Raw genomic sequence first — 25,783 nt, 5'->3', positions numbered from 1 at the left:
ATCTATCTGTCTATTTATCTATCTCTATCTATCTATCTATCTATCTATCTATCTATCTATCTATCTATCTATCTATCTATCTATCTACCTCTATCTATCATCTATCTATCTATCTATCTATCTATCTATCATCTATCTATCTATCTATCTATCTATCTATCTATCTATCTATCCATCTTCCTCTGACTCATCAATTTCCTAGTCATGTTCTTTCCAAATAATTGACCATCCAGTAAATCCATTGGCTACAGCACATGGATAATCAACAATCAGACCTCTGGGCATTTCTCCATTCGAACAAAATTTATGACCATGTGTACTGCCAGTTTTGCCCACTGTGAAAATTTCCTCTCTCCTGTGTCTTTCAGAATTTTTTCAGAAAAGGGCTATAGTTGTCCAGTTATGAATGACCCTATTCTTTACTTCTTTAGTCAACTGATCATGGGGCATTGCCCATGAAGCTATAAGTGCATGCTTGGCAGCAGACACCATTGTCATGGGAGTCAAAACCATAAATAGGTGGGCAACTTCTTCATATAATTTCCTTGAGCCTTCTGAAATTGCTCATGTGTATATCATTTCCATTTGATAGTGGATTGCAACTGGACACATACTACTTTATGACATGGTTGGTCAGATAGTACCTAGCCCATGATGAAAATTTCAGGTTGTTTTGTTCTATTTGGCTGTTTGCTCTTGGAGAAAGAAGAAGCAATAAAGGAGTAGTAGATCTGGGGGAGAATGGAGGTGTTGGGGGGGGGGATCTAGGAGAAGTGTAAAGAGGGAAAACTGTAGCCAAGATGTATAGTATGAGACAAGAGTTTCTTTTCAAAATGAAAAGAAAAGCCTTGAATTTTGCTTCATTATTACCCATCCTCTGATATGTATATATGTTATCCAAATCTCGAAAGTTGTTGCTTCCTCCTGTTAATTTGCTTAACCAGCATAATCTCATCAATATAGTGAAACAATGTGGTGTTTTTTAAAAGAAACTGATCATCAAGACCCCTACAAACAATGTATGCTACTTGCCTGATTAGTTAATATATATATATATATCCTTGAGGTAAAACTATAAAGACGTATTGATGGCATTTCAACTGAAAGTAAACTGATTCTGGTGGTCTTTATATACAGGTACAATTTTTTTTCTTAATCAATAGCTGTATATCCTGTACCAGCAGTTGTGTATCCTGTTCAGGTTACATCATATCTGATACAGCAACTAAAACTGAACTCACTGATGTATTGAATATTTTACAGTCCACTGTCATTCTCCATTATCAATATATGTTCACACAAGACAGGGCAGAAGAGTAAAAGGGAGATGTTGTGGGAACCACCACTTCTACATCTCCCCAGTCCTTGATGAGGACACTTATGTTTTAGTATGCCTCCAAGAATGTGATTGGTTTTTGATTCATTATTTTTCCAGGTAGGAGCAACACTAAAGGCTTCTCTTTAACCTTTCCAGATGTATTATGTGTCATTGCACTCATCAGGAACCAATATGTGAACTAACTCTCTCTCTCTCTCTCTCTCTCTCTCTCTCTCTCTCTCTCTCTCTCTCTCTCTTTCTCTGTCCATATCTCTTCTCAGGCTGGGGATATAACCACTGGATTTGATTAGAGACACACTGGTTCTACTGTGATCCAGATTTCACACAACTTCATAACTCCATAAGCCTCATTGTAACTGGAGGGTCATAATGTTTGTTTGGGTCTCTAGGAATTAGCATCAATTCAGAACCAAGGTCCAATAAACACCACAAAGTCTGATTGTTTCCTTTTTCCCAGTGTATACTTATCTTTGAGTAAGGCCGTAGTACCTTTCAGGAAAAACTGGAGAAAGGACATAAGTAAAACTCTTAGGTATTGTATCAAAAGCCTTCCTCAGGGAAACATGTTCATCATTTCATTCAAGGGATTCTGGGATTTTAAACTGGCTCAACTTTAGAAATTAGTTCATATGACTGAGTTTCCTTTTTTTCATGATCCAATACAAGCTTTCTGTCATTTTTTTGAATGTTTCTGCTTATGTAAATCAAAATGTAGTGGGCTTCTTGTATACTTCATGCCTGTAAACATAGTGATTAATTAACCAGTAGCAAAGGGCCATATGAGTCATGCTATCATAAAAATCACCAAAATTGTGCAGCTCATTTTGGATCCCTATGAATATTTCTTTGCCTATGCTGCAGCAATAACTATACATTATAATAACTATGATCATTTTGCCTTTGGCAATTCAGTACAGCCATGTGACCCAGCTACAAGGTAGGTAGGAGAGGTTGAAGGCAGACTGGTTGCATGAACACTTAATTCATCTAACCAAGAAATGGCATCTATGTCACTATGATCTGTAACAAAATGGATGACAAAGAAACTGTTCAAATATGTGTGTTGGTGTCCCTTTTACCATTTTGTGTCTTACTGAATTACTGAAGCTCATGTCTTCTGGGCATTCCCATTTTGGAGACTTAGGTTTTTACACAGTATACCTACTCAGAATTGTAGTTTCCCAAGACTTAAAGTCTACACTTTATCAGCACTAAACTATGGGATATCTGGCATTTCCTTCTCCTGAATATCCAACTTTCTTTTTAAGTAAGCAATTTCTAAACAAATATTTCAGTAAACCATTTAAACAAACTTTTGACACTTTTTTTTAAAAAACTGTGCAAGCTTTCATATTCACTCACTGCACCAAAGTCATAGAATTCACTCTTCTTACCATTGTCTCCACCATTCTAAAGTAGCTAGCCTGATAAAAAACATGGAATGGCCTTTTAAAGACACAGAGTGCCAATTAGGTAACATTAGTCTAGAGGGCTGGGACAGGGTTTTCCAAAAGTTAGTCTATGCTTTAATTCAATGTTCAATTTATGGTATGCTTTCTCCCATAGTAAGGAGCCATGGTACAAAAATCAATGGAAGGAAAAGGGAATAGTTCCACATGTTTTAATCCATAGTAATCCACTCTATTTTGTTTTGCTTTGTTTTGTTTTTGTTTCCTGTTCCCATGACCTTAATTTCTCCTAGTGTACGCGTTTTTTCTTTTCTTTTTCTTTTTTTGCCTTTTTATTTGTTTCTTTTTTTAATTTAATTTTTATTGGATTTTTTTTATTTACATTTCAAATGTTATCTCATTTCCCCCACCCAACCACTCACCCCTTCCAACATCCCTGCCCTGACTTTCCCCTACACTGGGGGGTCCAGGACCAAGGGCTTCTCCTCCCTTTGATGCCCAACAAGATACAACAACCATTCCACTGAATTGGAAGGTCAGACTTTACCCTGGCAGCTTTTGAGCTTCTAGGACCATTAATCTAACAAGTTAAGAAAGATATAACAATGTTAGTAGGGTGAATGATCTAGTTTAGCAAGGGAAAATTAGATTCTTTTCTACAATGAAGGTAGGAATGATTATGTCTGGACTTCTAGATGGCTCTTAGAGCAGTCATGTCCTATGATTATGATCAATAGGAAACAGCAACTATATAATCCAGGCAGGATAACTAAAGGAGGAAGAAGGGGGAAGGAATTTAAAAAAAACAAAAAGGTAGTAGAGGAAACTCTTATTACTACAAGCTAAGGTCACATGACCAGTTGGAGAAACAAAGATTATCATTGACATGGGTATTTCTGTCATATTTTGTTAAGAATTTGTGCAGATATTTGTACTTTCTCTTCTCAATTTTCTATTGCTTAAATAATAGCAATTAAAAAAATTATCAGTGTTCCAAATGTTTAAGTTTGAGATAATTAAAGTATGTCCTTGAAGGGTCATTGACAAACAATATAAAATTTATAATATATTAGAGGTTTTACATTGAATAGCTAAATGCTGTAAGAAAAAAAATGTGCTATTAAATATATACTGCATTTGTGCCTACCCATGGGGTAAGTAAATCACATTAGATATAGTTATCACTTGGTTATATTTTCATCTAGAAATTAAGCATGATAAAAAGATCTATTATTGTTTGCCAAACTGGCAAGTGGTAAACCTGTCATGTCTGTTCCTTCTTGTCAATTTGACATCTGAAATTAACTAAAATCCAAGCCTTGGGTACAGCTGTGAGGAATTTTTCTTAATTATTTAATTTGAAATTAAAAGATTAAGCATTAATCTGGGGCACGCTTTATGGTATACATGCATATAATGGATGTCAAAAAAGGAAGCTTTATTTCTTTCTCTGCTTTCCCTCACAGCTGGCAAGTCTGTTCCTTCACTGACGTTTGAACCTACTTCTTGGGGATTCCCATTTGTACTGAAGATAAGATGAGATATCTAGATTATTGGACTGAAAAATTAGCGGATAGTTGAGCATTCCTATCATAGGAAACCATTGTTAGCTTAGCTGATCCATAGCTTGTAAGACGCTGAATAAATCCCATATGTATGTAATTATGTATGTATGTATATACATATATGTGAGTATGTACAATCCCATATACCTATATATTTTCTGTCACTTTTGTTGCTCAAGATAACCCTAAATAATATACATGCTAAACTCATATACAATAAAATAAAAGTGAAATATAATTTCAATATAAAAAGTATTGTATGTCTCATATTTTCTATATAATCCCACACATACTGACTTCTCATCATCCATCTATATGAATCACTAACTTAATTATGTTTCAAATATATTTACTTATTTCTTTTCTTAAATTCTTAGTATTTTAAATCATAGTAAATATTGTTTAAACATAGTACAAAATTTGGCTACAGAGAAGAAATTTTAAGATAAAGTTTTAAAAACCTTTCATGTGTAAAAATATATTTCACATGATATCTTATGCTGCATACAATACTAATATGCATTAAATATGTAAAATTTAATACAGATATCTGTGACATGGCCCAGGATCATTTGTTAGTGTTTATAAACAAGAATGATTACTAAAATTCAATCCCTATCATCAAACTAAAAGCCCGGCACATAGCTCCAAATTCAGTTCTATGAGGGTTGGGGACGTATATATGATCCCTAGGACTTTTTGAACAGTTTGTCTAAACAAATTTGCAAAGTCCACATTCAATGAGAGACACCATCTTAAGAACCAGTGTGAAACACATTGAAAAGTCAGACACTTGACATCGGCCGCTTGTTTCCTCATGTATGCATGTGCATATATACCCTAACCCACACATGCAGGAAGAACCCCACCCTGCTCCTATCTGCATGTCCCAAACCTGAGATGGATTATGGGTATTTATGGTATTTACTTGGATACCTCTTCTTGGAATCGTTGATATGCTGTCTACTTATATTTGGAACAGACAGTAATTGAAACTTTTTGAAATTATAATTTTAATTGTTTGAAGAGCGTATAAGATGCTGATTATATCTTCAAATGTGAATGAGTTTCACAATTATTTCAAAGAGATTCTATGTGGCAAAATCATTAAGGAGTTGAATCAGAAAAAATAAAACTTGTTAGCATTTAATTGTTGAAAAACTATCTAAAGATGATGAAATATTCTAATAATTATGAAGTAATGCAATGAAAAACAATGATTTTTAAATAATAATTTTAATCCTGAACGAAATGTAACAGTCAGCATGTAGAGAGCAGAAGGAGGCCAGAAAAACAAGGCCCTCAGAATTAAGTAAGCAAAGCATATATGAACTCATAGAGAGTGAAACACATCTATTTGTATAATTATTAATGGTAAGCTAATAAAAATACTTAAAGTTAAGAAGCCTTTTAAATGGCCAATCAACTGATCAGGTTATGAAAATATTATACCTTACTAATAGATAATACTTTATACTCTTTCCAATGTTTTATATATCTTTTCTGTGAATATGTGAACAATAAAGTTGTCTATCAAAATTTTGATATGTAGTATTTTTTTCTACTTTAACAGAACATTTTTGTAAATATTTATTAAAAAGTTACAACAAAGTTTCAGTTTCAGATCTTTATATCTAGATATTTATTGTACATATGTACAAATCATCATGTATTTAGCTATTTACTGAATCCCTTATATTTTAAATGTATTTATTAAATAATTTACATTCATATATATTTTAAGCATAGAGGCAATAAACATTAACAATTAAGAGGTTATATTTTGTGGCTGACTCTAAAATTAACATCCCATCCATGTATTTAGATACTAATTTTTCTGCCATAGAGTAATTACTTAAATGCTGGTATTTTAGAATCATTTGTCTTAGTCAAGTGTCATAATAGCATCTACCTTATGCAGTTGTAAGACTCACGTGGTGTCTCAGGCTTGAAGGACTCAGAAGAGAGCAGAGGTGAAAAATGGATTTTTCAGATTTATTTATTGCTGTGAGCATAATTATATGATTCAACTTTTTACATAAAGTCTTAAAATGGATTGAATGTTAACAAATAGATACATGCTTTGCAGGTACTTACTTTATTATGTTGTTCATGGCATCGGGGTCGTAGGCTGTGACTTGTCCTATGATGCTCCCCTCCTTTACGTCTTCATCCACCTCCATCAAGTATGAGAGCTTACTGAACACAGGGGGCTCATCTACATCTTCCACAGAGATCTTAACCATGGCTGAGTCTTTGAAAGGTCCAAGGTGTAAGAATCGAGGATCAGGATGGGTATTACTTGCATCCACTCTTAAAGTGTACAACATTTTCTTTTCAAAATCTAAATTCTAAGTTAAAGGAAAGTAGGAAATGTTAGGATATATCTGAAGACATAGCAGCAATTGACAATATGAATGTTTAATAACCTTTTAAAATTTAATAACAACAATGGCTAAGTAACTATCCTAATTATGGGGTAATCATTTTGAACAATGAACTAGTGCATTTGTTTTATACTTACACAAAATAACTATCCTGGAATGCATAATAAACTGACAACCATTAGGTAATTCACTTCAATTTTTCTAGGCATAGTAAGTGAAATATTATTCAAATCAATACTGATTACATAGTAGTTTATTTAAGAAAAATATTAAAGTCAGAAAACTGACTAAAACATATATGTAGAATAAACTGTATAGTTCATTAACTTGAGTATTTATTAAAAGAAATATGCAGTGAAACTTAAAAAACAATGAATGTTTGCAGTATCAATCTTCATCTTGTTGCAGATAATTCTCAAGCACTCAACTAAAAATCAAGCAAACACCTATAAACAAGAACATCTTACATAGCATCCTCTGCTACTTGGCTGCTAATCTTCAGGTAGGAAATGTCAAGGTCAATGCTAGCTTGGTTCTTCATCTTTTTTCATTTATTTTACAAAGACCATCACACTTAAAAGTTTTGAGAAATGTATGCCGTAGCAGTGAGAGATTGGTGCTTACTGTTCACGCCATGGAGAAAAACAAAGTAAGTACCCTTGAGTTTACTATGAGTCTGATTCTTGCCTATTACAAGCACTGCCATCTGAGCCTGAGCAGAAGCATAATGCTCAGGAACAACATATCACTTATTTGAAATCAGTTTTCCTACTGCCTTTGGTTGATAGACAGCAAATAGGAGATGATGAAAAGTAGATTCAGAGTTGTTTTTCTCTGCACTGAAAAGCAAGAATAAACTAAAGAGCACTTAGTGAAAATAGAAAGACAGCCAAGAGAGACCTGCTTGACAGTTATGATCCCTTCCTGTGTATCTTTGTCAGTGATCACATCAAACATGTCTGATCCTTCTCCTTCTGAAATACTGTATTCCAGTTCTGCATTCTCCCCTGTGTCAGGGTCATTGGCTTTTATCCTTCCAAGATGAGTTCCAAGAGGTGCAGACTCCAGAGAGTTAAACTGATAAGTGCCTGCAAAGTAAATAATAGCTTCCTTGACTTTCAGCATAGAATGACACAAATTTTCTATTTTCCTCTTAGTAAAGTGATTTAAATTGAAAGATATTTTCATCACATTGAATTGTATGCTGTCAAAATTTATAGATTTGTGGAGTGGAAAAATAATGTATAGAAGGTGAATTTTCTCTGTTTGTAAAGGAGAAATATAATTTCCAGAAAGATTAAAACAATGTCCAATGTTACTTCAAAAGCACACAAAAGCCTGCTATAGGAATCCAAACCATCAGCTCTAACAACCGTGATAATGAATTCCTTATTGGTTGATTATGACTTTTTGATATTATAACCATGTATTTTATCCACACTTAAATATGGGTCAAGGTGAGATATTTTTTCAAATAATAAAATTTCTGTTATTTGAAATATTGTACATTAATTTTTATTCTAAGTTTTAGAATAATAATTTTCAAACAGCAATATCTTTATTAGAGTTGGCTCTGCTTATATGTTTCAATTGGAATGTCCTTTAAGTCCCATTTTTTCCATGTTTAATACAGATTCAGACATACAACACAGTGTTTTCTTCTGTTTTGACAAGTATCACATTTACAAACTCTCTATAAATGTGTAAATATAAAAATTGAAAATAATTAAAGAAATATACTTAAAAGTGGGTGCTGGAAATTTTATAAATCCAAAGATTTTCTGTAGTGGCCTATTTAGACCTTATAAAGAAACAACTCTGGTAGACAGACCAAAGATTATCTTTCTGTGTTGTGAAAAAAATAATACAAAACACGGTTTCTCTGACTTCAAAGTCTAATCATTTCCAGTGATTTCTGTCTTAGAAGTGGCAGGTTTTAAGTTTACTGTGGGAATTCCCAAACTTTAATGTTAAGTCCTTGTCAGTTAAACAAGAAAATTGTGATATCAATTAATCCACATTTTATTTTGAGGAACTCATGTAACTATATCTGTATTCATTTTAGTTCACTGTCCACTCCTCATCATTTAACCACTATTACAATGAACACTGATCTTCTGTTAGCACCCATTACTAACAGAAATACCCTAATGGATAACAGAATATCCATTATACACTTAGTTTATATTTTGAGAATATGAATGTAAAGTTTAGATGACAACTGGAAGAAATATACTGATTTTCAAGGTTCAGTAACTTAAATAATACTAAAATTTAACATCTTGTTACATACTAGTGACTTCAATATTAATAAGATAGTATCATTATCAAGTTTCTTTACTTTTACATTAAACCAAAGGGATATTAAAATGCTGCCAATTTATCCCACATACATTGCTTTAAATATAGATCCTGTTTTCAGAGATGATAAACATCCAATCTGTGTTTTAAAGTCCATTAAATAAAGGCTTATGATGTTGTTTATAAATTAGCTAAGAGTTGTGAACAGTGTAGACTTCGAATATAAACAGGCAGACTTTTGCGCCCACATTCCTACCCAGTGCGACTAGAAGAAGGGCAGGATAGCAATCGTGACTGTGAAGACATCAGTTTGCAAAATGTTCTTGCTCATCAACAGCTAGCAAAACGTTAAGTTGCAAAAGAACTTTGTTGTCTGATTGACTTCCATACCTACTTGGTGATGTGTATCATCCCTTTTTATTTATGGGAAATTTCAACTTTCTCTGATTTTAGAATGAGTGCATTGATTTGCTCTCAGCAAAGGGACTAGAAATGCACACACTATGTTCTGTGGAAGTTCAGGTCAGTGTGTGTGAAAATATTCCCATTACGCGGTCAGGTCTTACTCTGTGGAAACCGAGGAGGGTTGTTGTTGACATCTGTTAGGGTGATGTTCACTGTGGTAGTTCCAGAGAGGCCTCCCATCTGGCCGCCCATGTCCTTAGCTTGAATAACAACTTGATACTGTTCTCTGTTTTCTCTGCTCATGTCTGGCAATGCAGTTTTTATTATGCCTTTAAAGAATAAAAAATAAAGCATTTACTTTTGAAATCAAGACATACTTTGAAATATCCACTTTACAGAGGATAAATGAAGAAAATGAGAATCCCACCAGTAATTTAGCTTAATTCACAAAACAGAAAACCTTGGATTTTATGCATTTTCTATTTTGATTGATGGACTTTTCTTAATTCTTACACTCATAATGTTCTTTAAGCTTGGAGTATTTTCTTATTCTGAAAATTATATAAATCACTGTGAAATCTTGTAGTCTCTTAAATTTAAACCCAATAAATAACAGTTAAAAGAGCTAAGCTCGAATAGGTTGTGTTAATATAAGGCTGTTTGATTTTATTTTCATAAAATAACCATAGAAAGAAAGCATCTATGTACAACGGATACAACAATTGGATAGGTTTTAAAACAGAAAACAGCCTAAACAAATATGTATCAGGCTATATTATAAAGGATGAAATAGACTGAGGAAGGCATACATGTATTTACCTGATTCTGGGTCCACTGAAAAATATGGCTGCCCTTGTAGTATGCTGTAGACCACTTTGGCACTGTTCCCATAGTTGGCGTCATCTGCATCAGTTGCCGTTACTTGTATAACAGAGGTACCTGTATCCAGCCCGACCACAAGCAGAGGCACATCAGTTCTTCTAATGATTATCTATTTTAAAAGCCATTTTCTCAGTTATTATTTTCTTAAATAAAAAATGGAATGGGATCCTGGATTGACTCTTCACTATGGAATGCATTACATATGGAAAATACATCATGTCTCTTACCTCAGAGATTGATAGAATTTAATGAATTAAAAATTAATAAAGGGTAATATTGTGATAAGAAAAGTTTTTACTGAAGACAATCAAACATCCAATTAACACATTCATGTCAACATGAGAAAAAACAAATTCAACATTTTGAAACCCGTTATTCTTTACCTTAGTGAAGTGGGATTATAAATACAACAAAACAGAGTCCTTATGATGAAGGAGCAAAAAAATAGTATGTAATATTGCAACATAGAGTCTTAGCAGGTTAGAAGGCCTAGGTTCAAACAGCAGGGCTAAGCACACACAGAAGAAAGAGGAATTGAACTATAATTTTTCTGTGTACACAGTGCCAGATATTTAAGGTCACTTGCAAATCCTTCAACGGTGATGAAATATTAAGCTCTCTGATAAGTTAATTTGTGATTTTCACATTTCTTTTATTTCCAATTTTATTTTCTCTTAAAATGCAAGTCATTTAAATCATTAAATTATAAAGCTTAAAATGATGTCTTATCTGATTTTAACACTTTTCAAGAATTTGTAAGGTCATTTGTTTTATTTCCTTTGGCCTTCTTCAGAGGCTCCATAGGAAAGAAACCAAGCTTATTTAAGTTTGGTTAAATGTTTCAATAAAGGGACGAAAAGACACAGGTCTGTGAGACCTCCTTTAGCCTGGAAAGCTTACCTGTTCTCTGCTTCCCTTCTCCACGTTCATTAATTTAAGAGTCCCTGAGACTAATTCTCACCATCCTAAGCATTTGTGTATTAAGGGTATCAGAAAAGAGCAGGGTTTCAAGCATGGAGTAGGAACAGAAACCACCACCACCACAAAGGCCTTTTAGTGAGAATTGGAGAAATTAGTCTCTGCATGTTAAACATAAGTTTTGGTTTTCTTTGGAAGTATAAATTATCTTCAGACATGAAAATGTAGCATGCGATTCCATATCATGGCATGAAACCAAGCCCTGTTTATAGCCTCATGACATAAGCCATCCGTAGGATGATTGGAGTAGGCTTCGCAAGTTGGCAGGAATTCATTTGTATTAAAACTGAATCCTCACGGCACATGTAGGACATATGCCTTTAGGCCATATATCGCAGATCCAGTAAGTGACAAGACGGAAATTAGAGCTAGGCAGTATGATTAAAGATCACCCATTCTCTGTGATTTTACCAACAGACTGCTTAGTTAAGGCTACCTTCTTGATTCAATAGGCAGTGAGCCTTTAAAAAATGATCTCAATTGGCATAGGAAAGAAACAGAATGCTAGCTTGAAATTTACTACAGTACGCAGGACTGGAGATTTCTTTCAGAATACAAGACAAATCATATTTAGGAATGGCAAAAAAAACATGTTTATCAAGCCCAAATATTACAAAATAGCAAGGAGACAGATGGAGAATTAATGCAAATATGAAAACTTAATGTTTGATAATTATTAAGAATTGAATTATTGGAAGATTTTAAAGTAACATTTAAAGGCAGTTATTTTGGTCTTTAACTTGTTTTATATTAAAAAAATAATGATAAAATAAAGTCTTATGTTTACTATAAGAAAGAAGACACCTGAATTGAGTGAATACATGATAAGTATGTAATGGAACGATGGGATAGTAGTACACTAAATATTAAAGAATATTTATCAGAAATAGTGGAGAAAGGGGAACATGATAAGAGATATCAGGATATATTGTATGAGAAGAATCTGTCCTCTATAAAATGAAAATGAGGCAAATGTTTTATTGTAGAGATCAATATATTTGATACAGAAACATCCTATTATTTTATTTTATTTATTTTTATTTTTATGCACACGGATGTTTTGCCTGCATATTTTTCTATGACCCCATGTGTTCTTTCTTGGTTTCCTCAGAGAGCAGGGGAGTTGATGAAATGGCCTGGACCTGGAGTTACAGTAACAAACACCATGTGGGTTTGCGAATCAAATACGGACCCTCTGTGAGAGGAAAAGATGATCTTTATCTCTGAGCCATTTTCCCATTCTCCATTCTGTTGTTAAAAAATTAAAGACTGAAGAATTGGTTCTAAAGCATGCATTACTGTGTGTGTGTGTGTGTGTGTGTGTGTGTGTGTGTGTGTGTGTGTTCTTTCTTCTCTGTGTTTGAGGCTGTGTGTCTGTTTATGTGTGTGTGTGTAAGTCTTTGTGTCTTTGTATCTGTGTAATATGTTGATTTTTGTGTCTCTGTGGTTCTATGTGTGTAGGTATGTGTGTATAAAATAATTAATAGAAAAATAAGACATGAATTTGAAAAAGTGCTAGGAAGATATATGGGAATGTTTTGAAGGAAAAAGAACAGCAAATTGAAAATGTTGTACTCATATTATAATCTTAATTAAATAAAATAAATATTTAAACCATGAAGTAATATCATAAAAGTTTAAAGTACATAAATATCTGAATACTTATGAAGATTTTTTCTAATAATCAAATATTTCTGTCATATTAATCATGTTTATTACATTTCTCACTATGGAAAAATTTATGAACAGATAAATATGACCAAAGTAATTTGCAAATTAATATATTAATATAATGTCTTTCCAAAAGTTATAGGATATAACCATAATTCTGTTCAATTAAAATTAATACTTTATGCACAGAACATAATTTACATATATTTTCTTCACAAACATAAGTTCATAAAATACTATAATATGCATCTAAAATAACTTAATGCCTAAGAAATATAGATCAATCCAGAAATAGTCTAGTTATTAGGACAACATTGAAGAAATCCAATCTATTCTATGCTATGCTATAAAAGGGCTTTATGATCTCAAAAGCCTCTTGTCCTTATGGACAAATCCATTTTACATTATAAAAGTAAAAACTTGAAAAGAAAATAGAGCCTCAGTTTCCCCAGATAGGCCTCTCACAAGAAATAGTAACTTCTTCCTAAATTCTCAGTGCCTTTCTATAAACAGGTTATACTATTAAAAACCATTTATGCCACATTGTCAGTGAAGATATATAAAATATTTAGTTTTTGTAATAGGAGTTTCTTCAATCAAACATGCATTATTATTATATGTATTTAGAAATAATGTTCAAGTAATAATCACAAATATAGAAAAATGAATATCTTGCATGTGATATTTTATTCAATACTATTTCACTAATATTTTAAAAGAAATGTATTTTTATTACAGAATATAAGTATTACCCATTGACAAATTAATTGTATTAAAACACATACAAGTAGCAATTTTGTATATTAAGGAATGGTACTTGAAATTAGAAGAATCTCAGAACTGTGAGAAAATATAGTTTCCAGTTTGCACGGAAAGCCAAAGACCAATAGAGAAAAATATAGAGATATAGAGCAAAAAATATGTGAATCCTAGCATGATACCTCAGGTTATCTGAATTTCATTCAGTTGTTAAATTCTTCTGAATTCCTAATTAACAGGATTGACTGTGAAGTTGTATTTCCCACACTTAGAAATCAGATTATTTTGATGATTAAATGAGGCAGTTCTGAAGGAGCAGTTTGTCAAATAGAACAGTCCCTTCTCACTTTAATGTGAGAAGAGCTGCTGACATACTTAACCCTCTCCCTGGTGAGGCAGCAAAGCATTCTACAGGACATTTATTCTGAAGGACAGAGCAGGTGTTGCTCTCATTGGACTCAAACAACATCTCTTTTTAATTATAATTAAAAGAAGACGTGGCTACATTAATAATTGAAATAACTGGACAGGAGTTGTTTCCAATTGACTAAAATAAGAGTTTCTAGTTACAGCTCTGATTCTGATAGGCTACATACAATAACATGTCTGTAAAACTTTTAGTAAAACTTTGAGAGCACAGTGTTAGCAGGTACGTACCAACTCCAGACATTTCAGGAACACTGGCTGTGTACAGGTCTTTTGTGAATTTGGGCTCATTGTCGTTGATGTCGTGGATTTTAATGATAAACTCAGATTCTGGTTCCACTTGTCTCCCAGTCTTTCTGTCTATAGCCTTGGCACGAAGAATGTACAGGGATTTTTCTTCTCTGTCCAGTTTCTTTGCGGCGTGAATATCTCCTGTATTCTCATCTATAACGAACAGATTGCCAGCTCCATCTCCTGTCAAAATGTATTTTAAATTTCCGTCTCCTTTATCTTGGTCAGTGTGAAGCTTGAAAAGGGTAGAAAAGAATAATTCTGTAAATACATGGGTGGTTATTCAGAGAAGATGCAACTAACCCTTAAGAGACTGGAGGCCCAGGGAGTAGCAAGGTCTTGTGGGGTGGGGATGGGGGTATCCTCATGGGGACGAAGTGGAGAGGAGATATGGGATGTGGAACAATCAGAGGGTGGACCTAGAGAGGGATAAAATGTGGAGTGTAAAAAGGAAATATTAAAATAAAAAAACTCGACTTCCAAAGTACCTTGAAAGATAAACGAAAAGGTCTAGTTAATAAAATATTTTATGAAATAAAAAAGAAATCAATTTTGATATGTACTAATTTCTTCTTCCCATTAAACAATGCCAATAATGATCTGAACAAATACCTCAGATCAAGAAGAAACTAAACATTTCAGATTTTGGTAGTCTTAAAATATTAAATATGGATAGTTAGCCACCATGAGATAGTGGATGTAGAATAATTGATACTTGAGTTGCTTCAAAACACAGAGGTTAAAATATAGTTATGACTAGAATATTATCAAAATTTAAACCTCTATTGTATTGCAATGGACAAAAAATTCATCTTCATTCTGTGTGTGAAATATCAATCTTAATTTCATTTAGATAATTAAGCTCAAAGATATAATGAGGCATTATAATTCACTATAATGACTACTAAAGAATTAATTCTTATGTTTTAGCTATTCTCCTCTTCCTACATAAGACTGTGAGAAGCTAGCCTCTGTGTTAATGGAAACCAATCAGACAGAGGAAGAATTTTAAAAGTTAAATCATTTTCAATATGGTTTTAAGAAAGTACTTTTTCTATTACTGTGTTCTGATTGTGAGGCATGATCTTTATAAACACTTTAAATTTCAAGTGATACAAAATGAGTGTTGTATCTTAAAGAACAAAGTAGTTCTAATTAATATTTATCTATAAAGACACCTTCTCAAAAAACCATGTGGTTGGGTTGCAATTCACTTGTAAAATAAAACAGAATGACCCTAGGAAGACTCTCGAATATCACAATAATAATGATGAATTATAAACAATAATTATACTGTTTAGAAAATGAATCAGTGAGAATTTTAACAAATGTAATATATAATCACAGTCATTGTGAATCAAACAAAACCTTTATTTTGACAACAATAATAGTATACTCTGAAGGAGAGGGTACTTTTTCAGACGGAAATAATTTTATCTTTGATACAGTTACAATATCATGTTTTAATAGACTTATATGGAATGAAGAAACAAAACTATTTTATAAATAGTGCTCTCCCAATTTAGTCTTCTTTGGTGAGAAGCGGAAAGGAGAATGGATGTGAAAGACTATGATGTTGATCCAAGGATACAGTCTTCAGTGAGGCAGTGTCTGTGATGCCCTATATAGAATAAGACTAATACTAATGAGACTAAGACTATTCATGTCATTTATTTCAAACTTGTTAAAAGCACACATTTCAAATAAAATGTGAGTCTGAATTGGCCTCTCGCTTCTATGATTTCCAGAATAGACTCACAAATTCTATTCTACACTGCCTGACACTGTCTTATCAGTCCTTTTGTGTTTAACATTTGAATGATTTTAACCAAACTAAGCATAGAAATATGTTTCATCTTTTTCCTCTGTTCCTTTAAACTCCACCAGAAATAAATGCCACATATAACAGTTGCTTTCTTCTCTCAAGTATTTATAAAAATCTATTCTATTTGTTGGGCTACAATTAGGCTTTTTTTTCTTCATCATATTTTATCTACTGCAGTATGGTAATCTCATTATGACATTATTTCGACTCTTGCCCCACTACAGATATTTTGGATACTAAAGAATATTATTAATCTACAACAAGAATACAATCATGTGGGAAATTTTCAGAAAGGTACAGTATATAAAGTAAGTAATAAAGCACAGTAAAACAGAATTAAAGCACAATAAACCAGAGTTAGTCACTTGCATGTATGTGTTCAGATGGATGGAAGCATAATTTCCCTTTCTAATTTGTTTAGGGATGAAACTTCTTTCAACTAAAATTGATAACATTAATTTTAGAAGAAATCTTTATTCTTTAGTCCTAAAAAGTATTTTATGATTTTATTTTTCCATATACAGCACTGATAATCTGTCCTTTAGTTATAAAACTTATATTTGTTACTTATAACTTCCTTAACCATACATACCAAGATTTTTATTTTTCATGAAAACCTCTATCCACTTTTATATATAATGATGCACAATGTTTACATGTTTATACTCTGCCATCAGTCCAGCCAGCAACTGACAGATGCAGATGTGGGTGTTTGGATCCAAACATAACACTGAGTTCAGGGAACCTAGTGAGGGAGCTGGCAGAAGGATTAGAGGAGCTGAGGGTGATTGCAGCCCCATTGCAAGAACAACATAGGCCAGCCTGACTAACGAGTTCTCCCACAGTCTAGACCGCCAACCAAGGAGTGTACCTGGAGGGATCCAGGGCTCCAGATACATATGTAGCAAGGGATGGTTTTCCCTGACAGTGACGAGGGAGAAGCTCTTGGTCCCAGGGAGGTTGGATGTCCCAGCATAAGGGGATGCTGGAACAGTGGGACAGGAGAGGATAGGTGGGTAGGGAAAAATGGAGGGGGAGGGTGGATGTGAAATAGGGGATAGTGGAGGGGTAACCAAGAAACGGAAATATCATTAGAGATGTAAATGAATGGAATGATTAATAAGAAAATAATAATACTGATGATGATGATGACGATAATACTCTTCCATCTTTTCTGAGTTGTCCTCTTACTAAATGTGTGTCCTCTCCACGTTTTTTGTTTCCTTCCTCAGGATACTTCCTCAGATCGAGTCAGTTAGAATGGATGAACATGCATGGTGATTGTTACCAAAATACCATTTCCAATATAGTACTATTAATGAGGAGCATTTCACTGTGCCAACATTTAGTCCAGATGAAATAAAGAAAGAAATTAAAGACTTCTTGGAATTTAATGAAAAGGTTGACACATCATACCCAAACTTATGGGACACCATGCAAGCAGTGTTAAGAGGAAAATTCACAGCACAAATTGCACTGGTATAGAAACTAAAGAGATCGTACACTAGTAACTTAACAGGATACCTGAGGAAAAAAAGGAGCAAATTCATCCAAGAGGAATAGACACTAGGAAATAGTCAAAATCAGGGCTGAAATCAACCAAATAGAAACAAAAAGAACAGTACAAAGAATCAGGAAAACCAAAAGTTGGTTCTCTGAAAGAATCAACAAGATAGATAACCCCCCAGCCAAAATAAATAAAGGGCCCAGAGGCAGTATCCAGATTAACAAAATCAGAAATGAAAAGGGATGAAAAACAGATGAAATTAAAAATGTCATCAGATCCTACTACAAAAGCTTATACTCAACAAATTGGAAAATCTAGATGAAATGAATGATTTTCTAGACAGATATGACATACCAAAGTAAAATCGAGAGGAGGTGACCTTTCTAAACAAGTTCATATCCCATAAGGAAGTAGAAGACTTCATTACAAACCTCCCAACCAAAACAAAGCCCAGGGACTATGGATTTAGTTCAGAATTCTACCAGACATTCAAAGAAGATATGATATAAATTCTCCCATAAAACAGAAACAAAAGGAACACTGCCTAATTCATCCTATGAAGCCACAATTACTATGATACCTAAACCACACAAGGATCCTACCAAAAAAGAGAACTTCAGACCAATTTCACATATGAATATCAATGCAAAAATACTCAATATTTTTGCTATTAGGATCCAAGAACACATCAAAACCATCATGAAGTAGGCTTCATCCCAGAGATGCAAGATTGATTTAATATATGAAAATTCATTAACATAATCTACAATATAAACAAACTCAAAGAAAAAAAAAGCAAATGATTATCTCCTTAGATGTAGAAAAGCATTTGACCCAATACAACACTCCTTCATGTTAAAAGTATTGGAGAGATCAGGAATTCAAGGCCCATACCTGAACATAATAAGAGCAATTTAGTGCAAACCAACTGCTAATATAATTTTAAATGGAAGGATAATTGAAGCAATCCCACTAAAATCAGGGGCAAGATAAGGATTTCCATGCTCTATTCACTATAGTACTGGAACTGCTACCTAGAACAATAAGACAACACAAACAGATCAAGGGAATACAAATTGGCAAAGAAGAATTAAAGGCATCACTATTTGCAGATGATACGATAGCATACGTAATCAACCCCCAAAATTCTGAGAACTTCTCCAGTTGATAAACAACTTCAGCAAAGTGGCCGCATATAAAATTAACTAAAATAAATCAATAGCCTTCCTTTATACAGATAACAAACAGGCTGAGAAAGAAATTAGTAAGCAACTCCCTTCACAATAGTCAGAGATAATACAAAATATCTTGAGGTAGCTCTAACCAAACATGAAATATCAGTAAGGTGAGAACTTTAAATCTCTCAAGAAAGAAATCAAAGATCTCAGAAAATGCAGAGATGTCCCTTGCTCAAGGACTGGCAAAATTATCATAGCAAAAATGGCCATCCTATCAAAGGCAATCTACAAATTCAATGCAGTCACCATCAAAATCCCAACAGAATTCTTCAAAGACATGGAGAAAGCATTCTCAGATTCACGTGGAAAGGCACAAATCCCAGAATAGGGAAAACAATTCTTAACAATAAAAGAAAGGCTGGGGGAAATCACTTTCCCAACCTCAAGTTTTACTACAGAGCAATAGTGATAAAAGCTGCATGGTATTGGTCTAGAGACAGACAAGTTGATTAATGTAATAGAATTTAAGACCCAGGAATAAAACCACACACACACACACACACACACACACACACACACACACACACACACACTTGATCTTTGACAAAGAAGTCAAAAATATGCAGTGGAAAAAAGAAAGCATCTTCAATAAATGGTGCTGGGTTAACTGGCTGTCTTTATGTAAAAAAATGAAAGTAGATCCATATCTGTCACTTTGCATAAAGCTAAAGTCCACGTAGATCAAGGACTGCAACATAAAACCAAATACTCTGAAACAATAGAAGAGAAATTAGAAAAGAGCCTCGAACTCATTGACAAAGGGAGAAACTAGAAATCTTCTGTGAGGCTAAGGACATAGTCAATAAGACAAATCGGCAATCAACAGATTGGGGGAAAAATCTTCACTAACCCCACATGTGTTTGAGGGCTCATAAACAAAATATATAAAGAACTCATGAAGCTAACCACCAAAAAAATAAACAACCCAATCAAAACTGGGGTATAGAACCAAACAGAGAATGCACAACAGGCAAATCTGGAATGGCTGAGAAGCATCTAAAGAATGTTCAAAATCCTTAGTGATCAGAGAAATGCAAATCAAAACGACCCTGAGATTCCACCTCACACCAGTCAGAATGGTTAAGTTCAGAACTTCAGGTGACAACACGTTTTGGGGAGGATGTGGAGAAAGAGGAAACTCCTCCATTGCTGGTGGAATTGCAAACTTGTACAACCACTCTGAAAATCAATTTGGTGGTTCCTCAGAAAATTGGAAACAGACCAACCTAAAGACCCAGAAAGATCACTCTTGGTAATATATCCAAAAGATTCTCCATCATTTCACAGGGGCACATATTCCACTATGTTCATAGCAGCCTTATTTGTGATAGCCAGAAGCTGGGAAAAACTCAGATGTCCTATGACAGAAAAATGGACAAGAAAAAAAATGTGGTTCATTTACATAATGGAATACTACTCAGCTACTAAGCATGAGGATATCCTGAGTTTTGCATGCAAATGAAGGGAAATAGAAAATATTATTCTGGGTGAGGTAACTCAGATCCAAAAGGATATGTACAGTATGTTCTCACTAACAAGTGGATATTAGCCCCCCCCAAAAAAGGAGTACAGAATACACAAGATACAGTCTACAGAACTCACAAAGGTAAAAAAAGGTGAAGGGCCCAAGTGAGGATGCTTCAGTCTCACTTGGGAGGGAGAAGAAAGCAACCATGAGGATGGGGAGTGGAGAAAGGGTCATTGGAGGGAAAGGAAATGGGGGTTGAGAGGAGAAGGGAACATGATCTGGTGTTGGTTGGGGGAAAATAATTGAAGCCCTGAGGGCCAGCAGAAAGAATGGAAACAGGCGACCTCAGCAGCAAGGAGGTTGGGAGGAACCTCAAGGAAGTACCAGAGACCTGGGAGGTGAGCGACTCTAGGAATTCAAATGAGGAGTCCCTAGATGAAATGCCCTACTGTGGGGAGAGGGAACTTGTTGAGGCCACCTCCAGCAGAAAGACATGGCATCATGTGAGGGATGGGTTTGCTATCCCATAATCAAATCTCAGACCCATAATTCTTCCTGTTTGAAAGAAATGCAGGGATCTAAATGGAGAAGAGCCTGAGAAAAAGAAGGTCCAGTGACAGGTCCAAAGTGGGATCCAGCTGAAGGGGAGGCCCCAAGACCTGACACCATTACTGAGGCTATGGGGTGGTCACAGAAAGGGACCTGTCATGAATCCCCTCCAAAAGACCCATCGAGCAGCTGAAAGAATCAGATGCAGATATGTGCACACAACCACTGAACAGAAACTGCTGACTCCTCTGGCTGAATTAGGGAAAAGCTGGAAGAAGCAAAGGAGGACAGCAACCCTGTAGGAGGACCAGAAATCTCAATTAACCTGGACCGTCGTGATGTCTGAGACACTGGATCCCCAACAAGACAGCATATACCAGCTGAGATGAGGTCCCCAACACATATACAGCAGAGGACTCCCAGGTCTGGATTTAGAGAAGATGCACCTAACCCTCAAAATACTGGAAGCCTCAGGAAGTTTAGTGGTCTGGTAGTTTGTGGGTGGTGGGTACAACCTTATGAATATGGGGGAGGGTCAGGAGGAGGTATGGGATGTGGAACAGTCAGAGGATGGTTCTGGAGGGGAATGAAATCTTGAGTGTTAAAAAAAATTAAAAAAAAGAAAGATTGATACATATTTCTTTTTTTTTCTTTTTTCTTTTCTTTTCTTTCTTTTTTTTTTTTTTTTTTTCGGAGCTGGGGACCGAACCCAGGGCCTTCCACTTGCTAGGCAAGCGCTCTACCACTGAGCTAAATCCCCAACCCCTACATATTTCTTGTTACCTAGAATATGTTTACAAAAGTCATGGTACTCTATATCTTTAACAGAATATTTTCCAAGTACATGCATAAAATTCACCAATTAGAGATTATAAATAATATATGATTATGAAATAAAACTACTATACTTAAATAACATTTTAGAAATATACATATTTGAAAAATATTTTAATGGTAATCTTTCAAAATACTAAATAAGTATTTTGTTCGTATAACTACTGCAAATAGTTAACTTGAAAAAACATCTTAGTAAAAGGAAATACTACAATAAAGATTAGACAAATAAAAAATAATATGTACAAAATTTTGATAATTTGGTAAAAATTGCATAATTAACTAAAAGTTTAGTTTTCTGATTTTATTATACTATCTCATATTGTTAACTATGCTTTATATTTTTAGACATAAATGTAAATCATCAGATAAATATTTTAGCAAGGGAATATATAAAGTACTTTAACCATATCTCATAACAGTACTTTTAGAAGATACATATAGTATTAGTAAGTTTAAGTTTTATTCTTTCTTTTATTTTAAGGAACTTGAAATTTTAACCATTTTAAAAGAAAAAGGACAGATTCCTTCCTGCATATTGTTCTCTGATCTTAAATATGAACATATACACAAATAAATAAACATCTAAATAAATGTAAAATAAGTTAAAAGAGGAATAAATTGTACTAATTTCTTGTAATGAAGGCAAAAAGAAATGAGAAACCATATATAAAAGGAAGATGTTTTCTCTAGTTTTCTAGATATATATATATATATATATATATATATATATATATAAGAAATCTGAAAGTTTTCTATATTGACAAAGTTTTTTTGTGCTGAGAGACTGGTAAAAAGGCTGCTGGAGTCCTGTTGTGAGGAAAAGAACAATTGTATCATTTCAAAGAAATCTATAACAGAAATGATTCATAAGTAGTTACAATAAACACAAGAAGTTTAAAAGTGCAATATGCTTAACAAAAGCATTAAATACACATACATGGAATAAAAAAAACTTTCTGTTTATCTATTCTTCCCTATGATATCCACTGTGTTTAAAACAATTATACAATTATAATACACTCAGACATTCTTTATTTCAGAAACAAGTTTATTCTGGTAATTTGATATATTTAAATATCCAGAAATTCATAGTATAATTATTATAATCATCTAGGTATGATTCTATATTTTCTTAGGCTCATTTTCATATACCTATTTAAGGTTGATATTTTGTCACATTTTCCACTTTGAAAAATATCTAGAATCTAGAACTATTAGACTCTCCTTTGACTTATTATATTACACTATTAATTTAATTATTAATGATATATCTTGCAATATTACGTATATAGCATTACAAATTAGAAATATTAAGGACAAAGAAAAAGAAAATATTCATAGGGTTATTTTATATCCCTATGAATAAAAGACAAATTTTACTTAATTTTCTTTATATAACTATATTATAGCATTTTTATTTTCTTCTCAGGTAAAGTGTTCTGCCACAAATATTAAATTAGAACATATATTTATGTATTTATATACATGTACTCATGTGTCTGTATGTTAAACTCTGTGTTTATGTTAAAACAAAATTTATGTGTGTGTGTGTGTGTATATCCTTAGCATTTTAAACTGAGGCAGTAAATTTTAGTGCTAGTGATTGTTCTTGAGTACCCAGTAAAGCATTTCAATGAAAAAATAGCTAAATAGCATGTTGACAATTATTTTATGAATATAAACTTTAAGTTTTCTTAGTTTTTCATTTTTAAGCATGTGAACATCTATCCATAAATTCCAAATGTGAATATCAATGAGACAACCTGCAATGGTTTGAACAAACACATATCATATGGTATTTCAATCTCACCAGATGCATTTTTTGTGCTCAGTTTTATTTTTTCCTAATGAAAGTTCTCAAAAATCTTCTTTCATATTTTAAATATAGCCAGATTTATTCTAATAAGCACTCACACATCTTAATTCCTGCTCTCTTTTAACCACAGCTTAATATCCATTGGTAAACCTTTCCCATCACACCTCAGTTTCCTATTACAAAAGGTAATCTTCCAACTGAACAATTATACCTGTTGTCATACATAGGTTTAGTAAATAATCACAGGAGTGACTTAAAAACCCAAGAGGTAAATGGGTGAGATGACTCATAATCTTGATGTTATTTAGTTTCAGCAGTGCATTGTTTATATGTGACTGCTTCCAATAGCTTCATGTATTGAAACACTAGGTATTATATCAGTTCTGGTAACAGTCTGTTACTTTGAGGATATGAAACCTTGCAGGAAGAATGATTCACTACTAGAGGGCCTTGAATAATTGATAAATTTGCTCAACCTCCATTACCTTCTATGACTCCTGACTGCAAACACAATGCAATCAGAAGTGTCTCACACTTCTGCCACCATACCCTGGCCAACATGTTTGTCTGGCCAACTTAAATCATAAGGCAAGATTATTCCTCCCTCCCCTAAGTTGCATCAGGAATGCAAGCCAATACAATCAGCAACCAAATCATTACTCACTAAGCTCATGGAGAAAGTTGATTTGGCACGAGGTGAAGAGATTTTGTCAGCGTTTAGCACACAGATGTTGGTTCACTATGGCTAACTTTGCTGAAGTAGCTTCGAATCTCAAGCTGTCACCAGTGGGAACTAATGTGCCTATGAGCTACCACTGTATCACTATTGCAAAGGGAGATATTATGAATAAGTCCTTCTGAAACAGACTTTTCTTTTCTACATTGAAAAGCCGGGGTGCGGGAGGGAGCTCAATACCCAGAAGTGAGGACAACCCAGAAGTGGGAGGACGGACTGCCACTTCTGTCCATCTTTGCCCACATCCCTGGCCCAAGAGGAAACTGTGTAGTGCCTCAGGAAACTGTAATATAGGAGCAGTCAGCAGCAGGAACCCAAAATCCAGGTCTGCGCTCTGTAATGAACTAAACTGGTCAAACAGATCCCTGCATCCAAATCCCGTGGGGGTTTGGAGGGGAGCTGAGCCCTCAAAATTACAGACACTCCTGAGAAATCAAAGGAGAATATTTGCTGCCCACATTTCTGACCCAAGAGGAAAATGACTAGTGTCATCTGTGCCCCCTGCACACGGGGAACTAGGAGAAGACAGAGACAGGAACCTTACAGTTCCTACCCTAACCAAGGGTTGAAAGTCAGCCTCCAGGAGTGCAACATGCCTGAGAGCAGAACACTCTGTTCCCAGAACCCGCTGAAAGAAAATGGGAAAACAGGTCTACAGGAGTGCTGATACACAGGCCTACAGGAAGGTCAAGCCGCCATCAGAAACGGCAAGACAAGCTAACACCAGAGACAACCTGATGGCGAGAGGCAAGAAGAGGAATTCAAGCAACAGAAACCAAGACTATTTATCATCATCAGAGGCCAGTTCTCCCACCAAAGCAAATATTGGATATCCAAACACACCAGAAAAGCAAGATTTAGAATTAAAATCATGTTTTATCATGATAATGGAGTACTTTAAGAAGGTCATAAATAACTCCCTTAAGGAAATACAGGACAACACAAATAAACAAGTATAAGCCCTTAAAGAGGAAAAACAAAAATCACCAAAAGAATTACAGGAAAATGCAAGCAAAAGGAAAAGGAATTAAATAAAACCATCCAGGAGTTAAAAATGGAAATAAAAACAAAAAAGCAAGCACAAAAGGAGACACCCTTGGATATAAAAAATCTAGGGAAAGATCAGGAGTTGTAGATGAGAGAATCGTGAAGAGAATACAAGAGATAGAAGAGAGAATCTCAGGAGAAGAAGATACCATAGAGAACACTGAAACAACCATCAAAAATAATATAAAAGGGAAAATGCTCCTAACCCAAAACATACAGGAAATCCAGGAAACAATGAGAACATCAAACCTAAGGATAATAGGTATAGAAGAGAGTAAAGACTCACAACTTAAAGGGCCAGTAAATATCTTCAACAAAATTATAAAAGAAAACTTCCCTACCCTAAA

General features: G+C 34.1%; 1 protein-coding gene across 2 annotated transcripts in view; it reads right to left on the bottom strand.

The window, feature by feature from the left end:
• Cdh9 (cadherin 9) overlaps positions 1-25,783 on the bottom strand; it is a 139,664-nt gene that overhangs the window by 14,670 nt on the left and 99,211 nt on the right. For both annotated transcript variants that reach the window (XM_063281444.1, NM_001168630.1), the window contains 5 exons: positions 14,354-14,648; positions 10,226-10,345; positions 9,568-9,735; positions 7,601-7,788; positions 6,411-6,664 (listed from right to left, as the gene is read on the bottom strand). In XM_063281444.1, coding sequence (XP_063137514.1) covers positions 6,411-6,664; positions 7,601-7,788; positions 9,568-9,735; positions 10,226-10,345; positions 14,354-14,648 — 1,025 coding nt within the window. The remainder of the gene's footprint in view (positions 1-6,410; positions 6,665-7,600; positions 7,789-9,567; positions 9,736-10,225; positions 10,346-14,353; positions 14,649-25,783) is intronic.

The sequence above is a fragment of the Rattus norvegicus genome, chromosome 2, assembly GCF_036323735.1.
Source record: "Rattus norvegicus strain BN/NHsdMcwi chromosome 2, GRCr8, whole genome shotgun sequence".
NCBI lineage: Eukaryota > Metazoa > Chordata > Mammalia > Rodentia > Muridae > Rattus > Rattus norvegicus.
Note: the sequence above shows the minus strand (reverse complement) of the source record. Positions and strands in the feature narration are given on the sequence as shown.